The sequence below is a fragment of the Zalophus californianus genome, chromosome 10, assembly GCF_009762305.2.
Source record: "Zalophus californianus isolate mZalCal1 chromosome 10, mZalCal1.pri.v2, whole genome shotgun sequence".
In the NCBI taxonomy this organism is placed as follows: Eukaryota; Metazoa; Chordata; class Mammalia; order Carnivora; family Otariidae; genus Zalophus; species Zalophus californianus.
Genome location: NC_045604.1, coordinates 108,130,794 through 108,146,464, shown reverse-complemented (window position 1 = coordinate 108,146,464; position 15,671 = coordinate 108,130,794). Strand labels below are relative to the sequence as shown.

The window sequence follows — 15,671 nt, the reverse complement described above, 5'->3', positions numbered from 1 at the left end:
AGTGAGAGAGAGAGAGCACAAGCAGGGGCAGAGGGAGAGGGAGAAGCAGGCCCCCTGCGGAGCAGGGAGCCCGACACGGGGCTCGATCCCAGGACCCCGGGATCGTGACCTGAGCCGAAGGCAGACGCTTAACGACTGAGCCGCCCAGGTGCCCCGAGATTCACTTTTACGTCAAGTATAACTGTAAAGGAAGCTCCAGAGGATTGTAAATAACAGCAATAAAACCAAGAGAAAAGTTGTCAAAATTGTCTCAGAAATTATTGCTTTATTAATGGATTATTTTAACAGACTTAGTAAGAACAAAAATTATGTATTAACACTACGCACAAATAGAATGAAGTGGAATCATTTAAGTTATAAGATTCACATTCAAATATTCTTCAGTTATTTAATCATTAAGAATAATTTCATCAAGATTCTAATCTGAACCACTGTATAATCTCTGAACTAAACGCAATAAAGCTAAAGGAGAAAAAAACTCAAAGTTACTTTAGTGCAGAGATAAAGCTATCTAGGTAAGGTTCTGGATTGTCCAGCTGCCGCATCAGAAGGCAAATCCGTACCTCAGACTGTGGTGGACGGAGGTGGAAGCCAGCACCTGGTGCAGACATTTCTCTTGTCAGTGGAGTATGTGTTGGGCCAACAAAGACCACTGGAGGAGAGAATTCCTGGAGGGCAGCATCCTCATTTTCCTGAATGTAGGGAAGGACAGGTGCTCGTAGGCTCGGTCCCTGGGACCTCTTGGGCCTGGGTAACACCTGAGGCCGAGGGCGAAGACCAGCACCTCGGCCCGTGGTTCCAGGTAGGTGAGTGTCCGAGCATCGGGGTCTGCCCGTCCGTCAGGACGATGGACACACTCGGGGGAGGGTCCCTTCTCCAGAGGGCCTGAGTCTCTGGGGGACGCGGTCGCACCCTGGGTCCCTGTATCATCACAGCTCCACGTTCCTTCTTCCTCAGGAGCCTGGTTCTAGAGGATTCCCTGCTGGGCCTCTTGGGCCTCTGCCAGTTGCTTCGCCCGAAATATTAGGGACCTACGTTAAGCTTTTAATTCCTTGTGAGTAACTTTTGTCTTAAGTTTGCATTTTCTTTTCCTAAATTACTGTATTTCCCTCATGGGAAATGAGCTGGCCTCGGGAAAGGCCACTGAGGATTTCTGATGTTTCTGGAAGAATTTTGGTCTCTTGACCAGGTTACAGCTGTTCACAGATGTGTCTGACCTTTTAAATTGCTTCAGAAAGATTCCCCTTTCTCTTTACACAGGGAATTAATTCTTGATTGAATGTCAGTAGAGATTCATTTCTTCATCTTTATGCAGTTCCTGCCGGAACTCCTACCTTTCACTCTCCGTGACTTTTTTTTTTTAAGAGAATCATAAAAGGAAATGGGAAATGTTTAACATCCAGGTTCTGTGCCCAGCACAAGCTTTCTTCATGTGATCATGAGTTAATGTAAGTTGATTTTTTTTCTTCAAAGGAGTTCTCTGACTCAGGGATTAGAACCTGATTCCTACAGAGCTGCAAGAATGAGTCAGACACACCAACCCCATCCGGTAAATGCCAAGCCTATTTTAAATACTTTTTTCCAAACGCCGGGGGTGGGGGGATGGGCAAAATGGGTGAAGGGCAGAGGGAGAGGGAGAGAGAATCTCCAGCAGGCTCCACGCTCAGCGCAGAGCCCGACATGGGATTCAGTCTCACGACCCCGAGATCGTGACCTGAGCCGAAATCAAGAGTCAGATGCTTAACCACTGGAGCCACCCAGGTGCCCCAAACTTAGTTTTTTATGGAAGTTTATGAATTTTATTTTTTTTCCAGTTTTATTGAGCTACAAGTGACATACGACATTGTATTAGTTCAAGGTGTACAATATAACAATTTGATGGACGCACCTATCGCTGTTTTACTCTGCAGTGAAGCCTCCTCTGGGGATTTTAAACGGGACTGTGAAGAGCACTGATTTCTTTCCCTGCTGTTCTAGCACATATTTGGTTTTGTCTTTTCTCAAGACTCTTTCAAGTATCTAACTGAGCCACATCAGTGAGTGTCTTCAAAACTCCCTGTGACATGCCTTCTGTGGGCTTTCCACGTCCTGACGGAGCCTTCCCACCGAAGTCCACGCCCCCCCCCCCCCACGTCCTCCGTCCTGGGGCTGAGCTGCGGGACCGGCGGCGGGCGGCCAGCGTCCCTGCGGCGGGACTGACCCCGACTCCCCACCCCACGTGCCCTCCAGGCTGGTCTGTCGCTTTGCACTGTTCCGTGCGCTGACCGCCTTTTCTCCCCCGGCTTCCTCCTGCTTCTGGAAACAGCCCTGTGCTTCCCTGGAGAGGAGAATTCTGACGCGGGGCATCTCCCGGGGCTGTCGGAGTCCTCCCTTCATTCCTCCGCCGGCCTGGGGAGGCCGACTTGGTGGCAGGTCCTGGGTGCCGGGTGCGCTTGGAGGTCTCTTCTGCAGCCCGAGCTCGCGTCCAAGAGCTGTTGGCTCCGTTGTTCCACACGGTGAGATTTCTCCTCGCTTGTTCACTCGTGAAACTCTGGCCGTGAAGCCCATGGGAGCTTTCCGGATCATTACTAATGGCCTCCAGATTTCTTTTTCTTGATTTTTCTTCCAGTCTGGCTCCCATTCGTGTCGTTTCAAGGCCTCCAAACTGTGTGTGAAGCTAAGCTGCTCACAAGGTGCCGCCTTTCCTCCGGGAGGGCTCCTCGTCTTGTCCGCACCAAAAGCAGGCTTTTCCATGATGAGCAATCAAGTGTGACCCTAAGTGTCACCATCTCCCACAGCAATCTGTGTGGCTGGTCCCCAGCTCAGGTCCCCTGCAGCAATGTCACCACTCGGCCCCACGACCAGCACGACGTAAAGCGCGACAGCCATCAGCAGGCAGGTTTGGTGGGTGCTCCCCGGGCACCCAGGGCACAAGGACAGTCAGAGGTGCTCTCGCCCATCCTGCCCCCCGGGCAGGGATCCCGTGCCATGACCGACGGGGTCCCCTGGGGCCAGAGGTGGGTCCTGGAGCTTGAGGCTCCCCGGCCCTGCCTGATGGCCCATGAGCCGTGGGGGCCGGTACGCGGCGAGCGTGGCCCGCTCTTCCTTCCCGGCATCGTTCTGGGGCCCGGGGCCGCCTCCACTCTGCGGGGCTCAGAAAAGTCCCTCCTCGCAGGCCCCTCCTGGCTTGGGTCTGGCCGGCTTTGAATAACCGGGAGGGCTGAGGGAGGGGTTCTGGAGGGTCCCACCCAAGGTACCCGAATCACCTCCCTGGAAGCCCACGGCATGTTCGGTGTCCGCGGTTCAGGGATCTGCGGTCTGGCTGTGAGCAAGGATGTCGAACCCATCCTGCAAGCGGTGAAATGCTTGAGGTGGAAGCCCCTCAGGACGCTCCTATCACAATGGGGATCCCGGGGGGAGCTGAGCGCACCTCCTGGGGGCCGGGGCGGGGGGCGCCCGGGCCCGCAGGTGGCTGACCCCCGGCCGGCTCCCGGGGCAGCTCCACGCGGGCCACAGGACCCTGCAGGTCCCCGGAGGGTCAGCTGAGCCTCCCCGGGCCGAGAGGCGAGACCGGCCATCACAGGCCGGCCCCCACGCGGGATGGAGTTGGCCTCACATCCCTCCACCTCCTGTGGGGACGGAGCGGGTGCCCTGTGGTGGCATCTTCCCCAGCCCCTCTGCGGATGCCGTGGTGAGTGAAAGGAAGGGGGCACACGGCGGGTGGAGCCCAGTCAGAGGGGGCCGGTGCGGCGCTTGCACAGGCCTGTGTCTAGCCCACCGCTCCATCCAGGCACCCCCCCCACCCCCGTCTCCGCTCAGAGGACAGCAGGTGCCGGACAGCCGAGGGGGTGCAGGGGGCGGGGCAGGAGGACCCCAGGGTGGCAGCTGCCAGGTGAGTGACGGCTGCGGAGCTTGCATGGCCCTGTACAGAAATCGAAAGTTTTCGTATCAAGAATGGGGGGAGGCAGGGAGAGACTTCTAGATAATCTGCGGGCACAGAGGCTTCCCCGGTCAGCCAGCACTGGCCCTCTGTCCGGGGCAGGAGGCGGTTTGGATCCGGGTTCCCAGGCCTTGTGCGGAGCCAGGGAGGAAGAGGGCAGACGCCCCTCGGGGGTCTCCTGTCGGGGCTGTGGCTGCAGGTCAGGCTGCCCCTCTACTTCATAAGCGAACAACTTGCTGACTTTTATATCTGTATTCACTCACTCACCACCGGCCTGACCAAGGGACCCCGCGTATCAGTGGCCCAGACTCCTCCTTCGGGCCCCTTCTGGACATCATCGTCCTCAGCTGGAAGGGCTGTTCTGGCGCAGGCTCACTCTGATTCTTCCATCCACATTTTTGAGCATCTTCGGTGTTGCTGCCTCCAAGGCTCAAGAGTTAAGTACGCCCCCCCCCAAGTCACGGTTATGAATTGGAGCTGGACTCAAACTCAGGACTCTCCCAAGCCCCCCTCATCCTGCCGTCTGCCAGGAGGTCACAACCAGGGCCCCAGAAGGTGGTTGGAGACTCTGGTTCTCTGGTTCTGCAAAGTGCCCACCCACGCCTTCGCCCGAGTGCCCTGCGCTTCCCTGGGAGCGGACTTCTGTCTTCTGGCAGAGAGGCTGCCCCGGCTTCTCAGGACAGCTCCTGGCTGGCTGGGGAGAAGCAGCAACAGCCCAACGCCCTGTGGCCAAGGATGCAGAAAGGTAAGACCCTCGTGTGGAAAGCATGGTTTCCGTGAACTTACAACAGCACGGTGTGAGCCATCAGGATGGCGCACTTGCATGTCCGCATGGGACATATTTAAACGGTACAATGCCCCTGGGAGGAAGATGCTGTTTTCCCCACTTTACAAATGAGTAAACTGAGGCACAGGGGAGGTAACATGTTCAAGGGCAAGTTACAAAGCCAGGATTCAACTCCAGATCCTGACTCTCGATGATGCCATCTTGCCCCTTGAGGGCCTTCTGTGGAGTACTGATCCGTCTGTGTGTCAGGTAAGTGAGCGGTCAGTGTGGCTGCCCGAGGGAAGGCCAGTGTTGTAAGTCTCAAAAGAGCAGACTTAGGAAGTTGTTGAGATAGTAGGCAGGGCCGGTGTGGGGACAGAGGTATATACAGATTGTTTAAAGCCCCCATGACTTAGCAGTAACTGTGAACAGAGAAGCAGCCCCGATGAGCCAGACATTCCCAACCGGAGCATGGTTCCCTCACAGACAGACAGCAGAGTGCGGGATGGCCTGTATCTGCTGAGCCCACGGCCACGCTGTGTCCCAGTGACTGATGGGTGGGAGTTAAGGGCAAATATGACCAGTGATGTCAGGGAAGCTGGCAGAATCGGAAGCACCAGGAATCCATCTCCACTCAAAGACTCCAACAATTCTGGAACTCTAGCGTCCATTTGAACGCTTGCAACTCCCAGGGGAAAGCTCGGCTGGTAAATTCCAGTCTATTTCAGAATTTAGTGTGGTAATGGCTGCCCATCCCCTCATCCGAGTACATGGCAGCCCGGGTTCTTGGTGCAACTTGCCAGAGTCAGGGTAGGCAATAAGGACCCTGTCCTCCAACCCTGAGATTCTGTGCTGTGATCACCGATGGCTGCTTTTGATCAAAGAAGTGCAGATACAGAGGGTGGCAGCCATTGCTGTATCCCCCACTGGCTGATGTGGCTTTCAGGGGACCTGAAAGGAATAGCCCTAGTTGTTTTGTTATTTCTTTCCCGTTTCCTATTTGGGGAACCAAATATTTAAAGGAAAGGACATTCAGAAGCAACTGCTTGGACAGTAACTATGGTCTCAGCCTGGTGTGTAGCCAAAAACGAGTAAGAAGCCAGGACTCTCAGTCACAAAGCTACCAGGCAAGAATTTTGCCAGCAACCCCAAGGAGCTTGACTGAGGATTCGTCCCTGCTTGGGCGTCAGGAGGAGAATGCAGATGCAGTATGACTGAGACACCGGAGCCTGTGGGGCCCTGAGCAGATGATGACCAACTTAAGTTGTGGTAGTTCTGATCCATGAAAAATGGGAGTTGTTTCAAAAAGAAAGAAAAAGAAAAAAGCAACCATGTAAACAGGAAATTTAGAAAGCCACGCTCAACTTCATGGAAAGACACAGGTTCAAGAAAGACCAGAGAAAACCTCAAGCTTTCACCTCAGGCTGATCAGCGATACCTTCAAAAATTGAAAAGAAAAAAACACCGTGGGGAAAGAGGATAATCTCATTTCCAGATTTACATTATAAAATTCAAAGGTCCAGTTTTCAACAAAAAGTCACAAGGCATGCAAAGGTAGGACCCATTCAAAGAAACGACAGAAATCATCACTGAGGAAGGAAGCAGACAGCAAACTTACTTACTAGGCCAAAGAGTTTTTACTGGTCTGAAAGCTGCTCAAGGGGCTAGAGGAGGACATGGCCAGACAGGACAACAGTATGTTTCATACTATCAAGAGAGACAGGAATTATAAAAAAAGAACCAAAAGAAAATTCTGGAGCCGAAAAGTGCAATACCAAAATGAAGAATTCCCTAGGAGAGTTAGCACATTTAAATAAGAAGGACGAATCAATGAACTTAAAGATCGGACAATTGGAATTGAGAAAAAAGAAAAGTGCACATAACCAGAGAGTCCCATGGGACACCACTAAGCAGACAAGCATTGTGGGAATCCCAGGAGAAGAGACAGGGGAGAGAGGGGAGTCAGAATATTTGAAGAAACAATGACCAGAATTTCTCAATTTGATGAAAGATGTGAATCTACACATAGAAGCTAGACAAGCTCCAGATGGAATAAACTCAAGGACACAGAAGGACAAAGAATCTTGGAAGCAGCAAGAGAGGCGGCTTGTCATGGACCCTAAGGGATCCTCAATAAGATGGCCAGATTTCTCATCAAATTTTGAAGGTCAGAAAGCAGAGGGTTGATTTACACAAACTGACGAAACCGTCAGAATTCTCCATCCAGCAAGATTCCTCTTCAAGAGTGAGGGAGTTTGCTCCCACCAGAATTGCTTTCCAAGAAATGCTAAAGGAAGGCCTTCCCTTTGAAATGAAAGGGTGCTTGCTAGACAGTAACGCAAAGCTGTAAGCAGAAATCAAAATCTCCAGTGAAAGTAAATACACGGACTGTTATAAAAGCTAGTATTATTATAAGTTTGGTTTGTAAGTCTACTTTTTATTTTCTACAGGATTTAAAAGGCAAATACATAAAAACCTACATTATTGGGCACACAATATATAAAGATGCAATTTGTTGTGACAACAACAACATGGGGGAGATGGAGTTGTATAGGAGCGGGATCGGTATACGCCATTCAAAGTGGTATAACTTAGGTTGTTGTAACGTGAGGTTGGTAAGTATAATCCCTGTGGCAACCACAAAGAAAACATCTATAGAATATATACAAAAGGAAATGAGAAAAGATTCAAAACATGTCACTATAAAAAAAAAAATCAACTTTGTACAAAAGGCAGTAATGAAGTGAGGGGGAAAAAAGCTGTAAGGCACATAGAAAACTAATAGTAAAATGGAAGAGACAAGTCCCTTCTTATAAGTAACTAAAGGTGAGTGTATTAAACTCTCTAATCAAAAGGCAGAGAATGAAGATGCCCAACTAGGAAGCTCCAGGCCTGTGCTACCCCCATGGAAACACCGAAAATACATACATAAAAACAACTACAGACTCTGGAAATCAAAGATCTACAGCAACCAGGTGAATGCCCAATCAAGAAAAGGCCACAGTCAAAAACGGTAGGGAATTTTGTGGCAACTTTGCTTGCCTGTGCCTCGACCCTTCCTAGCACAGCAATGTGTGGTTGGGAGGAACCAGCCCAATTCCTGATTTCCTCCCTTGTGTTGAAAGAAGGGGGCAGAAGTCATCTGCAGTGTTCTGAGCTGCGTGGACTCCTGAGGGACTGGTTTCTGCTTGCCTGGCCTGGAGCTCAGGCAGGGAGGGTGGCAGAGTTGGGACTGCAGCCCGGCCAGAGCCCCGGAAGGCAGCAGCAAGCAACATGACGTGTAAAAGCCGCAGGGGGAGTGCAGGCCTGCGGCTGCGCGGGGCAAGATATTACGGGCAGAAGAATACGGTAACACGTCTGAGCTCCTGAGAAGCAGCTGGAGTGAGACTCTGGAAAACTGGGACTTTCTAAAAGCAGCCGTGTGGATGGGGAAAAAGAAGAGGGGCCTTGCGGGGAGGTACAGGCCCAGGGCGGACACGGTCCAAAACAAGACCTGCCTGAGACGTAAGCCACCAGCCTGGGTTGATCACAAGTCTTAGAACACACCCTGCTAATTAGTGACGGTCTTCCCGCCATCCTGCAAAGAACGGGAAGACATGGCTGTTTTTTCAAATGACGAGTTTTCAACAAAAGATCTCAAGGCCTACATAGAGGCAGGAAAACGGGGCACAGCCAAAGGAACAAAATATACCTTCGGAAACCAAAGAAACCGTCCCTAAAGAAACACAGGCATCAAACTTACTAGAAAAAAAACTTAAAGTAACTATTAAATATGCTTAAAGAGCTAAAGGAAATCAAGAAACATATATGAACAAAATGAAAATATCAGAAAGTCATGTACGTGTATGATGATTAAAAAGAACCAAATTCTGGAGCTAAAAAATACAATAAAGGGCTTTAACAGCAGACCTGAGCCGTCAAAAGAATCTGTGAACTTTCAAGAATTTCAAATGACCTGTCTTCAAACAGAGGAACAAAAGGAAAAACACTGAAAAGTGGAGTGGGCCTAAGGGACTTATGGGACACCATCAAATAAATATATGCATTACTGGGGCCCCAGATGGAGAAAGAGAAAGGGGCAGAGAACTTGGAAGTGATGGACAAAAATCTCTCAAATTTGAGTAAAGAAATGGACATACAATTTTAAGAAACTCAACACATTTAACAAAAATAAATCCAGAGACACCCACAGCAAACACTTGAAAAACTGAAGGGCAAAACGGACAGCTCTACAATAATAAGACTCTTCAGTACGTCACTCCCAGTAAGCTAGAGCAACCAGGTAGGAGATCAGTAGGGAAAGCGAGAGCTTGAACAACACTACAGACCATTGGGACCTAAACAACATGCCTGCCAGCAGCAGAGTAGACGTTTTCCTCAGGTGCACAGAGAACATTCTCCATAATGGACCACGTTCTGTAAAGCCATGAATCAAGTCTCAAAAAATTTAAAAAGACTGAAAGCAGACAAAATATTTGCTCTTCCCACAATGGAATGAAGCTAGAAATCAGTAACAGAAGGGAGAACGCGTAACTATGTAGAAGTTAAGCAATGTATCACAAGGGAAATTAGAACCTTTCTTGAGAAAAACGACCATGAAAACAGGGCATGTTGAAACTGAAAAGCAGTGCTGAGAAGGAAACTCGGTGCTACAGAAGCTTACATGAAAAAAGAAGAAAGGTCTGAAACCAAAAACCTACTTTATACCTTAAGGAACTAGGAAAAGAAGAAAAAACTAAGTCGAAAGCTAGCTTAGGAAGGAAACAATATCACAGCAGAGAGAGACAGAGAACAGAAAACAACAGAGGAAGCCAATGAAGTCAAGAGTTGGTTCTTCCAAAAAAAAAAAAAAAAAAAAATTCAACATAACGGCAAACCTTTAGCTGAATGCCCGTGGCGGGGAAGGAGGCCAAGGACTCAACCACCCACGCCAGGCACCTTACTGCAAGTATACAAAAATAAGGAGGATTGTAAGAGTTCTATGAATACTTGTATGCCAACAAAATGGATAACCTAGATGAAATGGACAAATTTCTAAAACACACAACCTACCAAGACTGAATCATGAGGAAACAAAGTCTGGATGGACCTGTGACTACTAAGGAGATTGAATCAGGAATCAAATTCCTCCCAACAAAGAAAAGCCCAGGACGCAATGGCTTCATCAGTGAATTCTACCAAACATTTAAAGAATTAACATCAATCCTCCTCAGACTCTTCCAGAAGAAAGAAGAAGGAATGTTTCCTAACTCATTCTTAGGCCAGCACCACCCTGATACCAAAGCTAGACAAAGACACTACAAGAAAACCATCAGTCCGTATCCCTCAGGAATACTGACGCAAAAACCTCCAACAAACATTAGCAAATTGAACCCAACACCACAGTAAGACAAAGGATTATACACATCACGACAAAGCTGGATTCCCGAAATGCAAGGATCACTCAGGACATAAAAATCAATCGATGTAATACGCCATATTAGCAGAATGAAAGGGAAAATAAATGATTATCTCAGTTGACAGCAAAATCATTTTGACAAAATTCAATACCTTTTCATGATAAAAACACTCAACAAACCAGCAACAGTAGGAAGATACCTCAACACAGTGCAAGGCACACATGAAATATCCCACAACTAACATCATACTCAAAGGTGAAAGACTGACGGTTTGTCCTCGAAGGTCAGGAACGAGACCGCATGTCTCCCTTCACTACGTATATTGAACATAGTACTGAAGGTCGTAGCCGGAGCAATTATACAAGAAAAAGAAAGAAAAAGCATCCAAATTAGAAAGGAAAAAATAAGAGATTCAAAACTTTCTCAATCCCACGAGTTTTTGCTTGATACAGAGCACTTTCAACTACCATGTTTTTATTAATCCCTTCTACAATTCTAAAGTTTGTCCTTTTTCCTTAGAGGGTCCTTGCCAGTATTTCAAACCACGGCTTTTCTTTTTTTGTGGGATTAAAAAAAAAAAAAAAAAAAGTCTCATTTCCACACCAAAAAAATGTAAAGTCGTGAGTTTATTGCATATGTAACAAAATGAACCTGACCTCCCGGGTCCAGCCTGCTGTACAATCACTGTTTGTTGTGTGTTTCCAGCTGGTTCCATAACCACATTAAATAGAACTAGTATTTCTTTAAATACTTCTGATTTTGACATAAAACAGAACATTAGTGTACAATTTTCACAAAATAAATCAGGAATAAAAACAGTGGGAGGAGTAACAAGGATAGCAGCAATACTTAAAAACAAGACATTACAAAATAAATTAAAAAATACATTATAAAGTGGTTGAGAAACAAAAATAAACAAATTTTAAAAATTCATACTATGTTTCGGGAAGGCTGCGGTGCGGCCCACACCTGGCTGCGGACGGGGCTGGGGGCGGGGTGTTTTCTCTGCGGAAGGCCATTCCCGGCAGCTCAGGTTTGAGGACCACCTCCCCTGAATTGGGACCACGCGGCCGAGCAAGCTGAGGGAGCACAACCCGCCGGGGGGGCAGACTCCCCTCGGAAGGGAGCTCTCCTTCCTGTCCCCCGAGCAGCCCCTTTGTTTTTCCTACCTACAGCATTGGCAGAGTGGTGGTTTGCTACATCCCTGAGGGTCAGCTGATGACCGCTGGTGAGGGCAAGCCCGGAAGTGGGGCCCCTGAAGCTTCTGGGCCAAGAGGGGAGGGGAGGGGGCCAGGTGGGCGGTCGGGGACTACCGCGGAGGGTGACGAACGAGAGCTCGTGGGAAACGGGGTCCACACGGACCCAAAGTGGCGCGATCGGGAGCTTTTACCAACCGTCGGCCACACTCCTCTTTGCGTGGCCCAATCCACTGTTAATAGTGAAGGTTCTAGAAGTGCAATGCCACTGACAGGCCCATTTGGTGAGAGTCAACCAGGGCTCTGGAACGTTCTGCTCTTTCAGGCTCCACTGTGACACACAGCTGTGAGGGGGCCCACGTTGCAAGTGTGAGAAGAAAAGCAGAGACCGCAGCCTCACAAGACAGGAAACACTTGCGGAGCTGACTCCGGACACACGCGAGCAGCCTGGGGCCGGCAGGTACGCTTTCTAAGGACTGTTCCCCTGTTTCTCCCAACAGCAGGAAGATCGTCTCAACGGAGCCAAACTCAACCTTCCCGCTAGACCCTCGTCTCCTCACTAACTCTTGCAGATTTTGGCCAACCCCACAGAAGAATAAGTGCTCCTTCCCACCTCAGCCTGGAGGTGTTTTCAGCTCTCCCGTGGAGGTCTCCTCCTCACACTATTGAGGTTCACCTCCGAGAGGAGGCCGATCTGGGGGCAGGTCTGTAGCTGACATTTCCTCACTCTGCCAGAGGAAGATTACGAGGGAGGACTAGAGAGTCAGGGGGAGCCAGCTTCTAGAACGCCCTCACAAGGATCATGGTAAACGAGAAACAAGATAAGCCCAACTGGGGCAAGGCAGAACTTCTGAAAGACCAAGCCCACAATCTGGCCTGGACTTCCTGGATGGATTTAATTTTCCTTCTGCAGCGAGTCGCACCGGACATCCTCTCTACCCTGGAACCTCCGTACGTAGCCCAGAAGTGCGCTCTCTCGCAACTCTTGGAACCCCCAGCCAGCAACCCATGGCCCACCAAACCAGGCAGACCTCTTGTTCCAAAGGGCGGTGGGGGGGGGGGGGGGGTCCTGTCTCCCAAGACGTCCCGGAGCTGCTCACGTAAGCCACAGACTGCTTCGGGGCCGACCGAAGAACCACAGCAAGATGAGAAGGGTAAGCAGGCCTCCAAACCCACCACAGTCCAAAGGTGTTAGTAGCAAAAAGAGTCGTCCAAAAAGCTCCTTCCAAACCCCTCTCAGACCCACAGCTCGATGCCAACACCTAACTCCAAAACCAACAGCAAAGTTTCAACAGTGAAGTGTCTTGCTAAGGAATTACCCCACACTTGCCCCCCAAAATAAAAACAACAACAAAAACCAAACAGGACAGTTTGCCGCTGCCGCCCTTCACAGAAGTTGATCTCCACTCAAACCACCTTGTTAAAATACTGCTTGAATGTCGTGTGCAAATTGGAAAGTGGTGTTAGAAACTGGGGGTCCAGGCTGGCTTTGGCCTTGCTCAGCATGTGAAGACGTTTGGGCAAGTGAATCGAGCGGTGACTGTTAGTGTCGCCCTCTGACACTCGGAAGATGACCGGTATGAGCCAGAGTGGAACTGTGTCCCCGCCCCCCCCAACACACACACTGTCAGGTTTGCATTTAACAGTAACGGGGGTGGGGGGCGGTTAAGTCAATGAGGTTATCCGCTCCCCCTCTCCCTTTGAGGTGAGTCTGCACCAGGCCAGCAGCTAGAACAGGCGTTTTTTTTGTTAGTTCAGCTCTCAGCAAGTTCCGCACGACACTTTGTTAGTATTCAGTGACCCAGCCGACACACAGGTGGTGCGGGAGCCCCAGCCCAGGACTGGCTGCGTGGATCTGAGGCTGGTTTGGTCTGTTCTTTTATAAGCTCTGTTATGTGGTATTTTCACTGGAAAAAATATCTTGAATTAGATAATGTGGCAAAAGGGACTCTTAAAAGGAAAGATCAGTTTTTTCTATGCAGAACAAATTTTTCAGCCAGGATACCCTGAAACACCCTGGGAAAAGGGAAGCATGCTTTTGATGCAGGCTTCCCGCTGCGGCAGACTTCCCCTAGACAATATGGTTATTTTTCAGTTAGAAATTCATCTGCTACCTGGAGCAGGCTGCTAGGATGCGATTGGAATTTGAGCTGCTGAACTTGAAAACGGGCCTTGGGACCGTTTTGACACATAGCGAGTCGAGCTACCAGTTACGGACCCTCAGTAAGCCAAGCTCAGTTCCAGAACTTTTGGGCTGATCCTCCTATAAAGACCACAGGGCAGTGAGCCGATCACCATATGGGTTCCAGTCATAGCGGAATATCCTGTGTGACCGAAGCCGAATGCTAAACCTGGCTGCATTTTATTGGATGGGTGATGGAAGGGGGTGGGAGTACTGTCATAAAGGAGGAAAGTATGGGTGGGAGCCACCAACCAAAGTCCCCCCACCCCCCTCGCTCCCCCAACGAAAAGGAGGGGAGACAACTCTTTCCCTCCGGTGATCTGGGGTTCCCAGGCCTCAGCCAGCTGCGTAGGAGGCACACAGAAAGCTTGCTTTTGGTCTGGTGGTCATGAGCTAGAATCTGTTGCCTTTGGTTGCTCTTCACTCCACAGCAAAGCCACAAGTCTCCTCCACGGCCGTCAGCAGCTTCTCATAGAGCTTCTCATACGATTCATAAGGTGGAATGTCAATCCGATTAAAGCTGGAACAGGACAAAAGAGCGAGAGAGTCACCGCTGGGGGTGATCCGGACGTAGGACCTGCTTCAAGGACAAGGACAGGCGGGAGCAGTGCATTTGTGGCCCCGAGCCGGCAGAGAGAGAGAGAGAGAGAGAGAGAGAGAGAGAGAGAGAGAGAGAGAGAGAGAGAGAACGTAGATAGGCAGGACGGAGCCAAGACGGGAAGCATCTCATCGCCTCGTTGGGATAAAGAGGTGGAGGCAAGTTTTCTACTCCCCCCCCCAACCAGTCCTTTTCTGCTTTGAAAGCAGAGATTTTTTTCATCGAACACACAGCAACATAGACCCCAAGATCTTGAAAACCAAAATTAAACTATTTACTATTTCCTGGTTATATGAGGACAAAGCTCTCAGCTGGTTTTGTTTGTTGTCTTTGGAAGAAACTATTTCTCGGTACGAGGAATACCACCTTTGCAGAGAGCTCTGTGATCCAGACCGGCCGGTAGTCAGATCACCACGAACAATTTACGGCATGTCTAGCTGATCCTCGTGACTTGATCTGAGACCAAACGGGGCAGTCTGGACTATTTCTTGCAAAAACAAGCTGTATCTCAAAACTTAATAAAATATCAAATCCCTGACATTGAGATGAAATCAATAGATGAAATGAGTGATGAAATGAATCAACATTTCCCTGGGGAAATTCATTTCTGTTGTATTAAAAAAAAAATACCCTTTAAGAAGGATATTCTCTACTACCAAAAAAATACGAATTCTGACAGAGAGGCCATAGAGTTACTAAATTAACAAGGGGTTAGGCAAGTAAGGATGGTTTTTCTCAAGGAAGAACTGGGCTGAATGGTGTGATAGTCTTGGGGGGCGGGGCGGGCTTTAGCATCAGAGGACACCTCTCACATCTGTTTTACTCTAGACACTGAACTATGAAAGGACAGAGTCTTACGGGGAGGAAAGCAGCTGCCAAGCATCAACACGGCGTGGTTTCTGTGATGGCCATGCTGGGCGAGGCGCTGCAGCCTCCCCATGGCCTTGGGACCGTGCTAACATTTGAAGCCACACCCCCGGGCTCCCACTCAGGAACCTTCTGTTACACCCCGATGCATCTGGATGACCGGGACCTGGCTCTCCTGAACTAGACATGCTGGTCTTTTCGATACATGGTTTCTGAGACAACATGTATGTAAATAACTTGATTTTTAAACCACAAATAATCTGCTATGGTTATTATTTAAAATTTGGGGAAGAAATATTTTTCAGTACACAAGATGCATCATCATAGACTAAGTTCCAAGAAGGAAAATGGGGTCTTAGGAAGTGAACTAGTAACTCCAGATTAAAACCTACAGTTTTGGGGCACCTGGGGTGGCTCAGTTGGTTAAGCGTCTGACTCTTGGTTTTGGCTCAGGTCATGATCTCAGGGTCATGGGATCAAGCCCCGTGTCTGCCTCTGAGCTCACTGCAGAGTCCGCTTGGGTTTCTCTCTCCCTCTTTCTCTGTGCCTCCCCCTGCTCTCACGCATGCTCTAAGTAAGTCTTTAAAATACAATAAATAAAAACTATAGTTTTGGGGGTGCCTGGGTGGCTTGGTTGGTTGAGCATCCAACTCTTGATTTCAGCTCAGGCCACGATCTCAGGGTCATGAGACTGAGCCCCATGTCACACTGAGCGTGGAGCCTGCTTAAGATTCTCCCTCTCCC

The 15,671-nt window shown here is 49.3% G+C and overlaps 1 protein-coding gene across 3 annotated transcripts in view; it reads right to left on the bottom strand.

Annotated features, from left to right (window-relative positions):
• Nucleotides 1-10,692: 10,692 nt before the first annotated feature.
• Nucleotides 10,693-15,671, bottom strand: part of SMURF1 (SMAD specific E3 ubiquitin protein ligase 1) — a 108,661-nt gene continuing 103,682 nt past the window's right edge. For all 3 annotated transcript variants that reach the window (XM_027611281.2, XM_027611282.2, XM_027611283.2), the window contains one exon: nucleotides 10,693-13,982. In XM_027611281.2, the coding sequence (XP_027467082.1) occupies nucleotides 13,883-13,982 (100 nt within the window). In that variant the 3' untranslated portion in view covers nucleotides 10,693-13,882. The remainder of the gene's footprint in view (nucleotides 13,983-15,671) is intronic.